Source organism: Chenopodium quinoa, unplaced genomic scaffold (assembly GCF_001683475.1).
Source record: "Chenopodium quinoa cultivar QQ74 unplaced genomic scaffold, ASM168347v1, whole genome shotgun sequence".
NCBI lineage: Eukaryota > Viridiplantae > Streptophyta > Magnoliopsida > Caryophyllales > Amaranthaceae > Chenopodium > Chenopodium quinoa.
The window spans coordinates 4,601,991-4,617,892 of NW_018742484.1; the positions used below are offsets into that span (position 1 = coordinate 4,601,991).

The 15,902-nt window shown below is 35.9% G+C and overlaps 2 protein-coding genes across 3 annotated transcripts; both read right to left on the reverse strand.

Annotated features, from left to right (window-relative positions):
* Positions 1-3,034: 3,034 nt before the first annotated feature.
* LOC110719488 (E3 ubiquitin-protein ligase At1g63170-like) lies at positions 3,035-10,790 on the reverse strand. Of its 2 annotated transcripts, none has more exons than XM_021898445.1 (5): positions 10,097-10,790; positions 8,138-8,260; positions 7,903-8,035; positions 5,462-5,626; positions 3,035-3,456 (listed from the first exon to the last, which is right to left on the reverse strand). In XM_021898445.1, exons 1-5 carry the CDS (start codon positions 10,531-10,533, stop codon positions 3,286-3,288), a joined length of 1,029 nt encoding a protein of 342 aa, XP_021754137.1. In that variant the 5' UTR covers positions 10,534-10,790; the 3' UTR covers positions 3,035-3,285. The 2 variants fall into 2 exon arrangements, with proteins under 2 accessions (XP_021754137.1, XP_021754135.1); XM_021898443.1 differs by having other exon boundaries at positions 5,462-5,629.
* Positions 10,791-11,205: 415 nt separating this feature from the next.
* LOC110719178 lies at positions 11,206-13,312 on the reverse strand. Its single transcript, XM_021898081.1, has 2 exons — positions 11,974-13,312; positions 11,206-11,390 (listed from the first exon to the last, which is right to left on the reverse strand). The coding sequence occupies exons 1-2, from the start codon at positions 13,310-13,312 to the stop codon at positions 11,206-11,208; spliced, it is 1,524 nt and encodes a 507-aa protein (XP_021753773.1).
* Positions 13,313-15,902: the final 2,590 nt, after the last annotated feature.

Here is a 15,902-nt window from a genome sequence, read left to right on the forward strand (position 1 = left end):
ATAAATGAAAAACACCCAACATCCATGGTTGAAGTCACGTTTTGGGCTTCCGACACCACTGTTCGATCGATCTGCCGCAGCTCGGCCTCCATATTGCCTCCGCGGCTCCGTTAACTACCCATTAACTACAAAACTTAGGTATTACTAACCTAAATCACTAATTTTGAAATTTGAATTTGGGTATTATAATGAATAATGAGTGTTCTTGCTAAGTACTTCCTTATTTTCTTATGCTAATTGTTTTGAAGCTTTATATTATTGTTGATTTGTTGTTGTTATTCAGCTTATAATGCTTATAAATCATTATTTAGAGTTATTGATTTGAATCAATTATTTGTTACATTCACAATTAGGATTCTAAATTGATTAATTATTGTATGAATTGTGTAGTTGACTAGTTGTTATCGAAAATTCTATTGAGAATAGTAAATTAAAGTTGCATTGTTATTGTTAATTGTTATCAAAACATGAAAATCCCCAAGAGCAATTGTAATAAGTCTAATTACTTTTTCGTTCGTTGTAATATAAATTTGTATTACTTTATGAAAATGAACCTTTTTATGTATATATAAACTTCATATATATGGTTTATTTATAAAGCTTTGGTTATTGTTTAATATATTATATGCGGTCGTTGGACGATGGGACAACCTATTAATCTAATCTTGGATCCGCCACTGATGGTAAAAAAAAAAGGTTAAAATGGCACACATGTAATTCGCATGCATAAATAGGGGTAATTATATAAATAGACAAGGGATATAATTGGTGTAACACTATTCATAAGTGTTTAGTTAAAGTTTTAAAAAGGTAGGGAAAAATAGATATTTAGTACTCTCTCCTTATTTAAATAACTAAGCTAAGAGACGCACGCAATACGTACGTGTGTAATATAAGTAATCTATCAAGCTCGATTTTCTGTTTTTTTTTCCACGATATTATCTCCTTAATTATTCTAATAAAAAAATATTAGTGGTTTTAAAAATTGTTGATAAAAAGAAAATAGATGTTATTAAAATGTCATTTAGGCTAAATAATAAAATTTAACTTTCCTAAAAAAATTTAAAAAGAAAAGATGGAATTTTTTATTTTTTTTGAACAATCATGGTAGGTTTTTTTTTTTTTTTTTTTTTAAGGATAGTAGTTTTTTGTTAAAAAAAATAAAAAAAAATAAAAAAATGAGAGGCATAATTTGAGAAAGGGAAATTTATCACCCAAAACCCCTTTTCACTTTATACGAAGTATAATACAAGCTAAAAGACGTGCGTACGTGTGCAATATAAGTAATCTATCAAGGTCGATTCATTGATTTTTTCCACAATATTATCTCCTTAATTCTAATTAAAAAATATTAGTGAGTAATATTAGTGGGTTTAAAAATTGTTGATAAACATAATAAAAAAAAATATGGTGATGATGTCGCTAAATAATAAAATTTGACTTCCCTCAAAAAATATTAAAAAAAAAACAAAAAAGATGGAAGTTTTTTTTTTTGAACCAAGAGGGTATTATTTTTTAAAGGATGGTAGGTTTTTTTTAAAAGAAAAGAAAAAATATGAGAGGGGTATTTTGGAAAAGTGAAATTTATCACCCAAAACCCCCTTTCACTTTATATATAGGATATTCTGGTGTTTTTGTGTAAAAAAAAGGAGTAATTATTATAGGGCAGTTATGATAGGCCATTTAAAAAAAAAAAACATGAAAGGGATAATTTGGGGATAGTGAAATTTATCACCTAAAAGGCCCTTTCACTTTATATATATAGTCCTTAATTCTAATTAAAAAAATATTAATGGGGAATATTAGTGGGTTTAAAAATTGTTGATAAATATAATAAAAAAATATGTTATTAAAAAAAATTTGATGATGTCATGTAGGCTAAATAATAAAATTTGACTTCCCTCAAAAAAATATTAAAAAATAAAAAGATGGAAGTTTTTTTTTTTTTTTTGAACCAAAATGGAAGGTTTTTTTTTTAAATTAAAAAAAAAAAAAACCTGAGAAGGGTATTTTGGAAAAGTGAAATTTATCACCCAAAATCCCCTTTCACTTTGGGTTTGTTTCGATTTACTGAAAACAAATGAACTGAACTGAATAGAGTTGAAATGAATTCTTTATGAGAGAAGGAAATTAGGAACTGAACTGAACTGATTGGAGTTGGACTGAACTGAAATTAAGCTGAACAAAATAGGCCCTTTATATATACTCCATCTGTCACTAATTTTTTGCCCCATTGCCAACATGTGGGTCAAACTTTGAAAACTTTGACCGTAAATTCTCGTTGTTCTTCAAAATGAAATATAGTCATTTGAGATTTTGTTTAATTCGTCTCTTTGTAAATTTAATTAATATCAACTTTTTATAATTTTTACGCGTAAGAAAATGAAGATATAAACGTTTTAATACGTGTCTTGGAGACCATGCAAAGTCAAATGGAACAAAAATAAAGGGACAGAGGGAGTAGGATAGAGGACATTCTAGTGTTTTGATGTAAAAAAAAGTAGTAGTTATTATAGGGTAGTTATGATAGGCCATTTAAAAAAAATCGTAATTTTTAATTGTAATTAAGAATGATAATTTTCCAATTTAAAGAGGTAATTTGGAGATAGTGAAATTTATTACCCAAAAGACCCTTTCACTTTATACTTGTATAGATAGGATAGGATAGGATAAATAAGTGAAACGTAATTGTTTCAATGGTTTAAAGAATAAGACCCTATTTTCTTCATACGAATTATTATTTTTGCTAAACTGAAATTATTTTTACTAAACTAAACTTATTTTTCTGAATTGAAATTATTTTTACTGAAATAATTAAAGTTGTACATAAAACTATATATTTTAATAGTTATAATTGTACATTAGAAACCATTCAAAATGTAAATGAGATCTTTAAGTCTTTTCAGTCTATAAAGCAGTTTAGAAAGAAAAAATGCCTTGAAATTAGTACTTAGCACTCTCTATGTTTTAGAAATTTTCTCACTCTCTTTCTTAGCTCCGAAAAATTACCAACAGTAAGGGTTGACGAATGATCTTTCAAACAAAGATATAACATAAACAAAGATAAGTTGCTCATATTGGTATTGAAGCAACCACGAAAAAATTCATTTACAACATTAAAACCCTTAAAGAACATCAGTATATTTTTAGGGAGATTACAGGCTCAAGGCTTATTCTATCTATAAAAAAAGCAGATATGAAGATATGAACTTAAATTTATTTACACGTACAACATTTTTACCTGTTGCTATGAATTGCACAACAAAATCTTCACTCCTAAAAAGTCTAAACTTCTCCATCTGGACTGTAACGCTTCGATATATCATACTTGCAGAGTGGGCAGGTGGAGTTGATATGTAGCCACTTCTCCACACAAGAGCTGTGGAAATGGTGACCACAAGGAAGCTCTCTAAGCTCAATGCCATCTTCATATGCAGATAAGCAAATGCAACATTCCTGAAATAGATTTTAGTTTCATTAAAAGGAGTCAATAGGTTTATTTAAAATTTCATATATGAACAGGAGATTTTTAAAATCCATTGAAGGAATGCCTATAATTGTAACAAACAACAAGAACAATAACAGCCCTTCTCTTCCAAAAAAAAAAAAGTAGTTTGATGACAGCCAAAGAAGACATTGCCTAAACAGAATACGGGACAGGTTACTCCCATAAGGCCACAAAAAGACATTCTTTCCAAAAAATTACACCAACAGATTAGAATAATGACTAAGACAGCCACATAGACAGCAAAACAACGGAAAATGAGTAAATGTGTTCTAGCAATAGGGTTGGAGTAAACAATGAACAGGTAATAAATTTAGGAAACAAATCAACAAGAGATAACAAAAGGAAATAGAAAAATGCGACAGAAAAGGCAACGAAGTAGCTGAAACAGCTCTACCAAACTGTACATACTCTATAGCCTTCAAGGCTTTATGAGTGAAGTCGTGTTTGGTCACCTATCCCCAAGTCTCAGGTCCTCTTCTTCTTTAATTTAACCAATTGATCTTGCTTCTGAGACCTAATCACTAAAGATCGGGGTATCATTTCCTAATGTGTCCATCTTATGTAAACCTAACTTTGTGCTTCACGTCTCCAATGACCGCCACTTTCACTAATTCCAGATTCCACCTAATAATGTAATTCTGTGCTTCCTAGCAGGGATACACTTTATGAAAGGTATTATCACCTCTGCTCTACTTCATTGGTGCTTTATTATTAACTAGCTAGCAACCTAGAATTTTTCACCATATCTAAGTCCACCGGCATTTCTTTAGACCTTCAATTAAAGTTTTAATGAGAACTTCAGGCAATTCCCCATTCATCAAGTTGCCATTATATTTGCAGTTCCAGATATAACCTTTTCTACCTTCTGACTCTGCAGTAAGTCCAAAGTTTGAACCTATAGTTCACAGTGGACCTGCCCCAACCATCCTAAAAAGCAATGCAATTAGAAAACATATGCCGAGGAAGATAGTCTTCATTGACACCCAAAAGCACATCCAAAACCAGAACAAAAATAACTTAATATGACAGCCGAACTGTAATCCATATATTGTTAAGAAACTGCCACTCTTGAAGTCATTAAGAAACAAACACCCTTCCCTAAGGTTCCTTCCCCAATCATATGTGCGCCCTCGAATAACTTGATTTTTCATTCCAAACACCTCCCCAGGACCTTTCTATCACTGTATTTGCTGTATGGCCTGTATCACCCGACTTCTCTAGAATGGCTTCCCCAATCATATGTGCGCCCTCGAATAACTTGATTTTTCATTCCACACACCTCCCCAGGACCTCTCTATCACTCTATTTGCTGTATGGCCTGTATCACCCAACTTCTCTGTAATGGCAAAACAACTACTTAAAATCCTCTTAAACCAGAGACAAATCCTTCCAACACTCTGCAGATAATTTTGATGACGACTAAATTCAATCTAAAACGAGCCAAAAATGGAAGGAAGAATTCTCATGACATTGGACTGATTATTTAAAACTAAAGGAAAACTAACAGAGGAAGAAACTTTGTTTCAATAATATCTTATCTTAAAAAACAAAAAGGCAAGTGTCAATAATATCTTATTAAGTTTAAATGTTCATACACACACAAACACAAGCGCCATCTTCATAACTTTGCACTAATAAACTTAGCTTTCACTCTTTTGAGTCTGTTTAGTTGAACACTGACAGCATAGGATTGGTTAAGAACTTGAGTGTAGCAGAGATTTAAAAAGAATCCTGGGAGCAGCATGGCTCCTATAATGGCAGTTACTAAAAGGGCCTAAGGAAGACTCTTGTGTTGGTGCATTACTCTTACATCACAAGTTAAACTTATCCTTTGGTGTGCAATTAGGAAATAAGCATACAAAAAATTCTAGGAATGTCAAGTAGACATAGAAAGTAAGATGAAGATAAAAAATGATTAAAAGCAAGAAATTGTATGATAATAAGAAAACATACAGCATCTTCTGCAGTTAAATTATGTTCAATAGGGCATTCTGTTCCACACTCCTTCATTATCCCTCCACTTGGTTCTTCTGTTTCCTCATCATTCTTATTCTTGCAATCATCCCTGTGGAATGTATATTTTTTTAGAAGATCAATATCTTCTTTGGATGCTCCCGCCTGCTTCAAAACGCAGCAAATTTATCACAATTGGGAATATATAGAAAAGAATAACATGACAAGTGAGCTAGTAACAGCTATAAATTTCAGCAGCAGCAATAACACATTAGTTCACAGTTACTAGTTGTTTATTAGGTATTTAAGAAAGTCAAGTCCTACTTCTATATTCTATTACGCTTTACGAATAACAAATCGCAGTATATTCACCTTCTTACGTGAGATAAGTTATACACACACAGAGGGAGTTTCCATGTTCCAGTAGGTGTTACTCTTAATTTTCGATTATTATTTTAGTCAGTAAGCCATACTTAAGGCTTGATAGTTTTTTTATTCAAGCACTATTGAAAATTCTACCTAGAAAAGAGTGTTAATTACTCGTTCACCAAGCATATGTTGTAGGTTTGTTTCACATTCGACCTGATTATAGAGTGTCCTAAATTGTGCGCTTGTTAGATCCAAAACATCAATAATTGTTACCCCCTGCTGAAACAGTGACACTAATACATCAATTTGGATACAAATGCATTTAGGTACAAATGGATCAATTTGGATACTAATACATTAGTGGAACCTGCATAGTGACATGCATTGATTATTTGATTCCGATTGATTCCTGTCTTAACCCAATTTTTTTGAGGAGTCGGCCTAGGAAAATCTGCGGACTAAAAGTCACCACCCACCATTGCAATAAGATCCCAAAGTCATAATAAGAGAGGAACCAGGACCCTAATCAAGTCACCATTGTCCATGCTCTAAGCTCCATCCTCAAATTATACAATAACAACAACAATCGAAGCCTAAATCCAATATATAGCATCAGCTACATGAACCAAAATTTATCTCCCATACTCGCCAACCATGATCATTTCCTTCCATTCCCTTCTACCCAAATAATATGCACTTGCAAACCCAGCTTCTTCATGTCCTCAACTCCTTCCATCCAAGTTATCTTTGGTCTTCCCCCTGCCTTATTTTATCTTCAATATCCGCAATTCCAACATTCCTCCGTATCTTCATTTCTAATTCTATCCTTTAAGGCATTCCAACATATCCATCTCTACTATACTCATCTTCCTCATATGATCCTTCCTTAATGTTCTGGCTCATATAAGAATGTTCGTCTAATAGACGGCTAATAAAAAAAATTCCGTTAACTTCAAAAGTATGCTTCAATCACGCAATACCTCTATTTGATCCAACCAGACTTAATCATATGGGTTACATGATTTATCTTAAATCATTTCTCCACTCTTCTAAAGAATCGACTCAAGGTATTTAAAACACTCGCTCATAGCACGTCCTTAACATCCAATGTTACTAATCCTCATTTGAATTCCTTGTAATTTTAAATTACATTACAAGCACTCAGTCTTGCTATGACTTAGTCTAAACCCCGAAGATTCTAACTTTTGTCTCCATTGCTCCAATTTGGCATTAACAAATACACCAAGTTTTTTCACCTTGAATAGGTTTAATTAATTCAACCTAATATTATAATTTTTTTTTATAATAATCGATGGAAGCGGATGTTGAATAAAGTGAACAATAGCAAAGCATACAAGTTCAGTCACATTATAGTTATAAAACGCATTAGTTATCAATAATATGCTTGGAATGAGGAGAATTAATATAGGAGGTAGTAGGAGCCAATTACCTACAAATAAGAGTACAATTATTAGCCCTCCCCCAAATGAGGTTGCTAACTCTATGTTCAAGCACCAAGTGACCTCTACTCATCTGCAGCCTCAGTTGAGACCTGCTTACCCCTTAAATGCTTTCCCCCAATCCAATCACCAAATAAGATCACCTAAAGAAGTAAAGCTATATTTACAGGCCACAGGAATGTAAATTACTAATAAAATCAAACACTTGAATTTGGCAGCTTGCCTTTATGGCAACTTTTTGAGGGTGCTCTGACTAGAAAATAATAATCTTCTATCAAGCTCTTTAGAACTGTCTATCATACAACTGTCTTGGGCGAAGGCGTCTGTGAGTCGTGTGAAATAAGCTAACTAACACAACAATAAAAACCAAGAAAAGCTACCAAAACTTTTAATGTTCACTCGAAACATGCACAATATCACCCTATCAAGCAGAAAATTAATAATGCCAGTAATAATTTTGCGTAGAGCATGTCTCGTGCAAACTTCTCATGAGACAGTCTAACAGAAGAATTGGTCTCATGGGAAGTTTGTGTTAACATCAAGGAATAAGCAGGCCATTTGTAAAGTGAAAACTAAAGCGAGGAACAAGAAATAAGCATGATAGAGAGTTACCCGGTCTGCCAAAACATATAAGATAGCAATAATACATGGAAGGCAACAACAAACTGCAGCAGCAATAACAGACGCCAGGGCCACACAGAAGATGACAAAAAACAGATCGAGAACCAAGAATGCTATGCAAAGCCTGCAAGCTCCATCACAAGGTGAAAGTTAATATCATACTCCGTATTACTTAACACCTCATTTCCAAACTTTAACAAAAGAATGAATCTGAACCAGAGCATACCAGTAAAGCGTGGGGGAGTCTTGCTGCAAGGCTTGGCCACCCACACATATCCAATAAAATCCAAGTATCCACCACATAAATGAAAACAATGTATTTGCAGATTCCAAATGCTTTATCTTGGTACTGCAAAAGAAACAACAAGCAAAGTGCATTTTTTTTGAGTGCTTAATAATCCAATATAACCCAATCTCTTGCTTATCAAAATAATATAAAATAAAAATAGCTCCAAAGAATAGTATAATGACTATCATCGGAGAAAATGAGTAAATAACTATAAAAGTCCAGCTGTGTAATCTCTTCCTCTACAAGTATGAAAATAATAAAGAAAAAGAAAAAAAAATTAAAATTTAGAGCACAATTTAGTCAATTTATTACTGCCACAGGCTTATAGGCCAAATGTCATGTATTCTTTCTGTTCAAATATATATAACCACCATTGAAGATACAATTTGACAGGATCAGAATTTAAGAATCAACATCCATAGAGTGAAAACAGCGAGAAAAAAAAAGTCTAAACGAAGTCACAAAATCCCTGTGGACAGGCAGCATACATAAATCCATCTTCCACCATTGTACAAAGCCGAAACATCCACATAAATCTAGAGCCAGGACATCCCTTACACCTTCATCCGCATGTTTTGGATTTTGGACCTTTTTCTCAAGTAATTAATATTCAGTTAAAATCAATTTTGGTGGTCTTAAAAAAAAAAAAGTTTCATTAGCATAATTCAGTTTGAATACTTTGAAATAAATAAATTTGTTTCACAAAAATCAGTTTAAATCAATAAAAAATAGTTTGAATTGGTAAAAATAATTGCAGCGAAGTAAGGATCAATAAAAATTAAAAAAAAAAAAAAAAAAAAAAGAGCGTTTCTTTAGTGTATCTGCCCGACTGCCCCCAAAGTAAAACTTGGCAGCTTGCACACATCTCAACTACATTCATTCCTATCATAAATTTCTTTCGTGATGCTTTGCAAGGGTCTAAAGACAATCTTAACTCTCGAAGAAGAAGCATCTCCTCTTATGCCATAGTATATAACTAGAACAACTTCTAGTATCCATATCTCACAACCCTTAACATATCCTCCTACAAGCAGATGCCACCTATCTTAATTGCTTAAAGTCTAAAGGTAAAACCTAACTTGGAGCCAAACATGTTTTACATCATTGTCCTTCACTCCTTTGTGAATCTCCAACATCAAAGGGAAAAAATCTCCAAAAAAACTAACCTGAGCTCCACCTAAATGATCTCGGAGATATACATTTAATGCAATCAAAGGACTATTTTGAAAAAAAAAAAGTTACATATATTAAATTATGTACCTGAAATGATTAAAAATAACATCGTCATACTTAACTTCTCTTTTAAATTTTTTTGGCCAATATGATAAGGATAATACAATTTGCGTCATCCTTCCTCCATTTCACTAAAATTGCAACACTTTGATACTTTCAGATGTAAACACTTTTCCGATTTGCAACCCGTCTCAAGATATATTTTCATACTATCAACTTTTAATAATTTGTACATATTGATAATTAGAAATATTAATCATTAAAATTGTTTATTGGCAAACATGAAAAAAAGAGATGTGTCAAAGTATTTTCCAAACTTACTCTTTGTATAATCACATGGATTATCAAACCACGTCTCTTGCTAGTGTAGCAAACTTGCAATTTTTAGTGAAACAAAGGAAATAAACACATACCATCGTAGACTCGTAATTACTAAATATAAAGGCGCAAAATCTTGATATGTTATAAATATCATCCGCACATTTCTCAGCTTTTAGGTAATTTCAAAAGTAAAATTATTGCACATTAAAAATTAAAAAATATGATCAATTCCAAATTGTAATCTCAAGATTCTCAACCACATACTTCCAAAAAAAGTTAAATAATAATCAAATTCTTCCTAAATTCCAAACAAATAAATAATCACAATTAACAAATAATCACCTGGATTCCTCAAAGTAATCATCACGGCCGTGCTCAACAGCATTCCGAACCCTCCGACGACGGCGAAACTCAACACAAACACAGAAAACATGGAGAAGACACTGAAGAGCATAACCAACAATCCAAACCCTAAGAGGAAGACGAAGAGTATCCGACCAAGTGAGAAAAAGCGCAGCAGAAGCAGCTAACACAAAGGCGGAATTCCAAGCAGCGTCAAGCGCAACAACAGGGGAAGAATAAGCCCAATCAATTTGTCTCTCTTCAATCTCCTGCGCCGCCGTTTCTCTCACCGCCATTGATGGAGCTCTCATCGACCTTCTTCCGCCGCTTGCGCGCCGTATCATCCGCGCTGCGTGGCGGAGCCCCTGCGCTCTCATCGTCGCCGGTAAGTCGGGTGTTACCGGTGACAGAAACGGCGTCGCATCGAGGCTTGACATTGGAGGATTGAAACGGTGTCGTTTGATGAAGTGTGGATTTGTGGAATTTTCTGGGACACTTAAATTATTTTTTTTTATTTAGATTTTGAAAATAAAGGGTTTTTGGGTTTTAGTGTTCGAGTCATGGAGTTTTGGGTTGGGTGGTTGGTGTGGTGGGGTCTATTGTTCGGGGGATAGGGTTGTATTCATGTAGATGACGACGATGGAAAAGTTCAGTGTAATGTGATTTATGTGATCTGGATCTTTATTGTGGTTATTAATCTTGGGCATTACGAAAGCGCGGCTTTTTTAAAATACAATTTGTGACGTCGTTTAAAATATAGTTAGCATATTATTATCTGACATGAATACTTCAAGAAAGGAACGTTTTTCCAATTTGAGCTCTAAACGTAAACTATTGACAAAAATGGTTGCGTGGCAAAACTATTTACCAAACTAAGCTTCCAGGGTAAATCGCTGTCTCGGACAGCGTTTTACCCCTGGTTTTTTTTTTAAAAAAAATTCAACTGGTAAACGCTGTCCCAGACAACGTTTTACCTTCTGTATTTTTTTAAATTCAGTAGGGCATAAAACGCTGTCTCGGACAGCATTTTATCCTTGGGTTTTTTTAAAAAAAAATTCAACTACAACTTTTTTATATGTTCAACATAAAGCGCTATCTCAGACAGCGCTTTATGCTTGAACATAAAACGCTGTCTCAGACAGCGCTTTATGCTTGAACATAAAGCGCTGTCTTTTCTGCTGGAAACAGCAACCAGCATCCAGGCAGAAAACAAGCTTCAGCAAACAGCTTGCATGCTGCAGTCCTCCAACAGCCACCACAACAGCCAGCTCCACAGCCCTACCGTCCATCGTATCTGTTCACATGCAATTTAACAAATCCCAACAGAGTTAACGCATTAGCAATTAACCAAAATGTTAACGATCAAATGTTCCAAATGTTATTAAATCAAAATGTTCCAAATGTTATTAAATCAAAGTTTTCTATTACAAAATAATTCCTCCATCTACGATTACAACGAATTTCAGTTAACAGTCATGGGTCCTCTGAGGGTCTCGATGGACACGTTGCCCGGTTATGGCCCTGAACGTGACAACGACTACATTTGCTCGCGGGCCGGTTAGTCTCATCCATTTCATTACGTATGCGCTTTGACCTTGGTCGCCCTATTCCACGCAACATGCTCCCGTCGGGAATGATTCTGGGACCGTTATAGGGCGTCCAGGTTGTCTCGCAAGGGATTGGCCAGAATTGCGGCGCGTATGTGCTCGTGTATGCCTCCGATTGCAGCACCGGGTCAACCCACGGCCGCTCTGATAGTGAGTACGTTGCACATACGGCTAGAACGTGAGAACATGGGAGGTGAAATATCGTAGGTTTGTTGCAGGTACACGTTCTTAACTGAAAGTTAACAGTATGTTTATGGCCTCCTTTACTACCAAGTCGGTCTCCCCTTTCTGTTGTAACTTGGTAAATATGCAATCGACGGTTATACGCATCCGCTCTGTGATATCTGGCTTTTGCGGTGTTCTTCTCTAGAATGGCAGTGACCTTGGGGGGGTATGCAAGTCCCTGTTCAAATCTTGCCTCAGAAGACTCCCTTCTCAAAGTGAAATATTTGTTAACTCTATGAAAAGTTAACTCGACTAGGGACATGATCGGTAGAAACCGTGCTCCCTTCAACACGTTGTTGAATGTCTCAGAGAAGTTAGTAGTGCAAATCCCGTATCTACGTCCAGCGTCGTGAAAGAGGGACCACATGGTGAACGGAATTTGAACAATGTACTCCATTGCCTTGTTACACGCCTCACTAATGAAACACAGATCGCCGTGTAGTTTTCTTTCCTGCCTTTGGTACGCCGTAGCCTTGAACATATCTCTCATGTCGTTTCGTCGCACGTGAGTCTTCAAGTTAGAAGCTATGTGGCGAACACAAAATCTGTGATAGGCTCGCGGCTCGGTAAATCCAACGTTCGGATCAGTCATTGCTGCAATGATCCCAGGATGTCGGTCAGATATAACACAAAGGCCATCTCGTTGAGTGACATGAACCCGAATGCAACCCAGGAACCAAGACCAGCTGGAGGTGTTTTCCCCCTCAACCAACGCAAATGCTAGAGGAAATACTTGGAAGTTTGCATCAACACTTGTAGCAACCAACAGTGTTCCTTTGTACTTCCCGTACAAGTGCGTCCCATCGATACAGATAACTGACATACAATGTTTAAAACCGTCGATACAAGGGCCAAACGCCCAAAACACTCTTTCAAACACTTCCATGTTGCTGTAGTAAACACCGTCAACCAACGCTTTGTACTTCCACACAACACACGTTCCCGGGTTTGACTGTTGGAGGGCTTGCATGAAGTGCGGAAGTCTGTCGTAAGAACTCTCCCAATCACCGTAAATATCAGCTATTGCTTTCCCCTTTGCATACCATGCCCTCCGGTACGGGACATCGAAATGAAATTGCTTGGAGATGAGTTCTTGTATGAATTCAACTTTCAAAGACGGATCTTTCCGAACAAAGGACTTCACAAAATCTGATATTAACGACGAATCCAAATGCGGGTGATCAGTGGACAATACTTCCGTGACACAGTTCTCCCGGTGCGGACCTTTGTATGTGACTAGGGCGAAGCCACGCGAGTGCTTACTAGATTTGGTACCCCGTAGCATCCAACCACATTTTTTCTTGCACCGCAAATGAAGCACACTCTCATTCGATGTAATTGTGGTGTAGAACTGATTCCTCTGTATGGAATACATCTTCACCATTTCTTGGAGCACTTTCTTACTTTCGAACCACATCCCCTTCTCAAATTCCCCCCCCCGGAACAAACGACGTATGACTACCCGATTCGGCCCAATCCTGATCAACTTCGTAGTTCTCGTTCACCTGACTGAACCAAGGAATGGGAGTTCTAACCAGGGGCTCGCCCACTTCCATCCGAGCAGGTTCTACATCCATGTTATGAAGTCCATCTTCCTCCTCTCCGCTATCGGCCTCATCATTTGTGTACACATCATACACAGAAAGTTCGTTATTCACAATATCTTCAAGATGATTCGGCGCATGCTGAGACGGTGAAGCCTGACCATCATCTTGCGTAGGCGAATAACTATGCAATTGCATCGCTGTAGGTGTGACGGTGTTTGATGTCGAAGGCCCAGCTTCGCCAGTCAATGCCAAATATGCCCCCCCATGTACAGGTGAAGCAATATGAGAACTAAATGGCATGTCAAATTGATCGTCGTGCAGCATTCGACTGAAAGATCCCATCCCATATTCAGTTGATGGAATGTCGTGTGACGGCACTTGAAAGGGCTCTGTGTTGTACCCAGAAATACGTGTAGATTGTTGTTCTGGCCGAGTACTTTGTTGGGTACATATAGGCACCGTTTCCACATATATTTCAGTGGGAACACCCTTCATTGCAACAACGTTCCTTAGAGCTGTCACATGCTTATTCGTAGAAACCGGTAACACTTGAACCCCATTGCCGGTCTCAAACCTCATTTTAATGTGTACGTCAACGGTCATCGGGTCTGAACCAATACTACTATGAACCTCATTCATCAAATCATTCATAGTCATGTTCGGTTCTAGTGTTAGTGGTTCCATATTTCCCCCACTATACTCGACCCGGGGTCCATCAAACAGAATTTCTCCTCCCCACCGGCATAACAAAACTACATTTTGTGACGCCATATTCTACATAACCAAAACACATTTTAGGATTATCGAAATCTAGAGCGAGGTAAATTATCAACACTGAAATAAGACTCTTCTCACCTATAACAACTTCACTTTCAACAACTTCACCAATTTCAACAATTTCATGAACAATTTGAATTATTTCAACAATTTCAACCTAAACTATTTCAATAATTTCAACAATTTCATCTCTTCTCACCAATTTCAACCATTAACAACTTCAACATTTTCACCATCATCAACTTCACCAATGTCATGAACAATTTCAATAACAATGTACCACATCACCATCAATAATTATCAACAATGTACCACATTTTCATTAATAATTAGCAACAATTACATGCAATTGACATGAATTAACAACAAGTAAGAGCAATTACATACAATTCACAATAATTAACCACAATAACTATGCAATTACACTAAATTCAGTTTAGGGCTAACCACGAAATTGAGTGAGTGAGTGTGAGAGGGAGGAGGGCAGCAGCAAGGTGGCGGCAGCAGCGGTGGCGCAAGGGTGGGCGGCGGCGGCAATGCGGGTGTTTGAGTACGGTCGTGGTTTAGTGTGAGAGGGAGGAGGGAAAGCGTTGAGGTTGAGGTTGAGTTCTTGCGCATTCTGCTGAAGTGAACATGCTGATATATGGCCATGAAACGCTGTCCCGGACAGCGTTTCATTTAAAAAAAAAAACAGGGCATAAAACGCTGTCTCGGACAGCGTTTTACCCATTGAATTTTTTTTTTAAAAAAACCCAAGGATAAAACGCTGTCCGAGACAGCGTTTTATGCCCTACTGAATTTAAAAAAATACAGAAGGTAAAACGTTGTCTGGGACAGCGTTTACCAGTTGAATTTTTTTAAAAAAAAAAACCAGGGGTAAAACGCTGTCCGAGACAGCGATTTACCCTGGAAGCTTAGTTTGGTAAATAGTTTTGCCACGCAACCATTTTTGTCAATAGTTTACGTTTAGAGCTCAAATTGGAAAAACGTTCTCAAGAAAGTGCTAGAAAAGATATTGAACGAGCATTTGCGGTGTTCCATAAAAGTTTTGCAATATTTCTAACCCGACACGTTTTTGGGATAAACATGAGATTGGATATGTCATGCAAGCATGCATTTTATTGTATAATATGGTTATCGAGGATGAAAAAAATGACATAACATTGGCTGCAAAAGAATCATATGATAGAGCTAGGAGTCAAAGAGATGGACCCCAAGTGCAAGCTGGTCTCCTTCCAAATTATTATGTTAATCGTGATTAATACTTTGAGAACCATCGAAAACTTTGAAATCGAAGAAGACATCATCAATTGCAACATGATTTGGTTGAACATTTGTGGAGTCGTTTTGGGGGAAGTAATATTTGAATTCAAATCAATTTTACATTAGTCAATTTTATTTTACGTTTACAACAATTTTAATGCAATATGTGTATTTTTTTATTTTCATGTGTAATTTTAAATCATTTAATTTCATGTAATTCCATTATAGATTATTTTTATGCATCATCTATTTTGCTGTTGTGTTTACAACTATGACATTTAAATAAGATTAGCAATTTGTAACACCAATGTGAATTTTGAAAAAAATTAGTAAATATTTTAAAGAAATCTAAAATGAGTTTGAGGAATGAAGAGATAGACCTGGTTG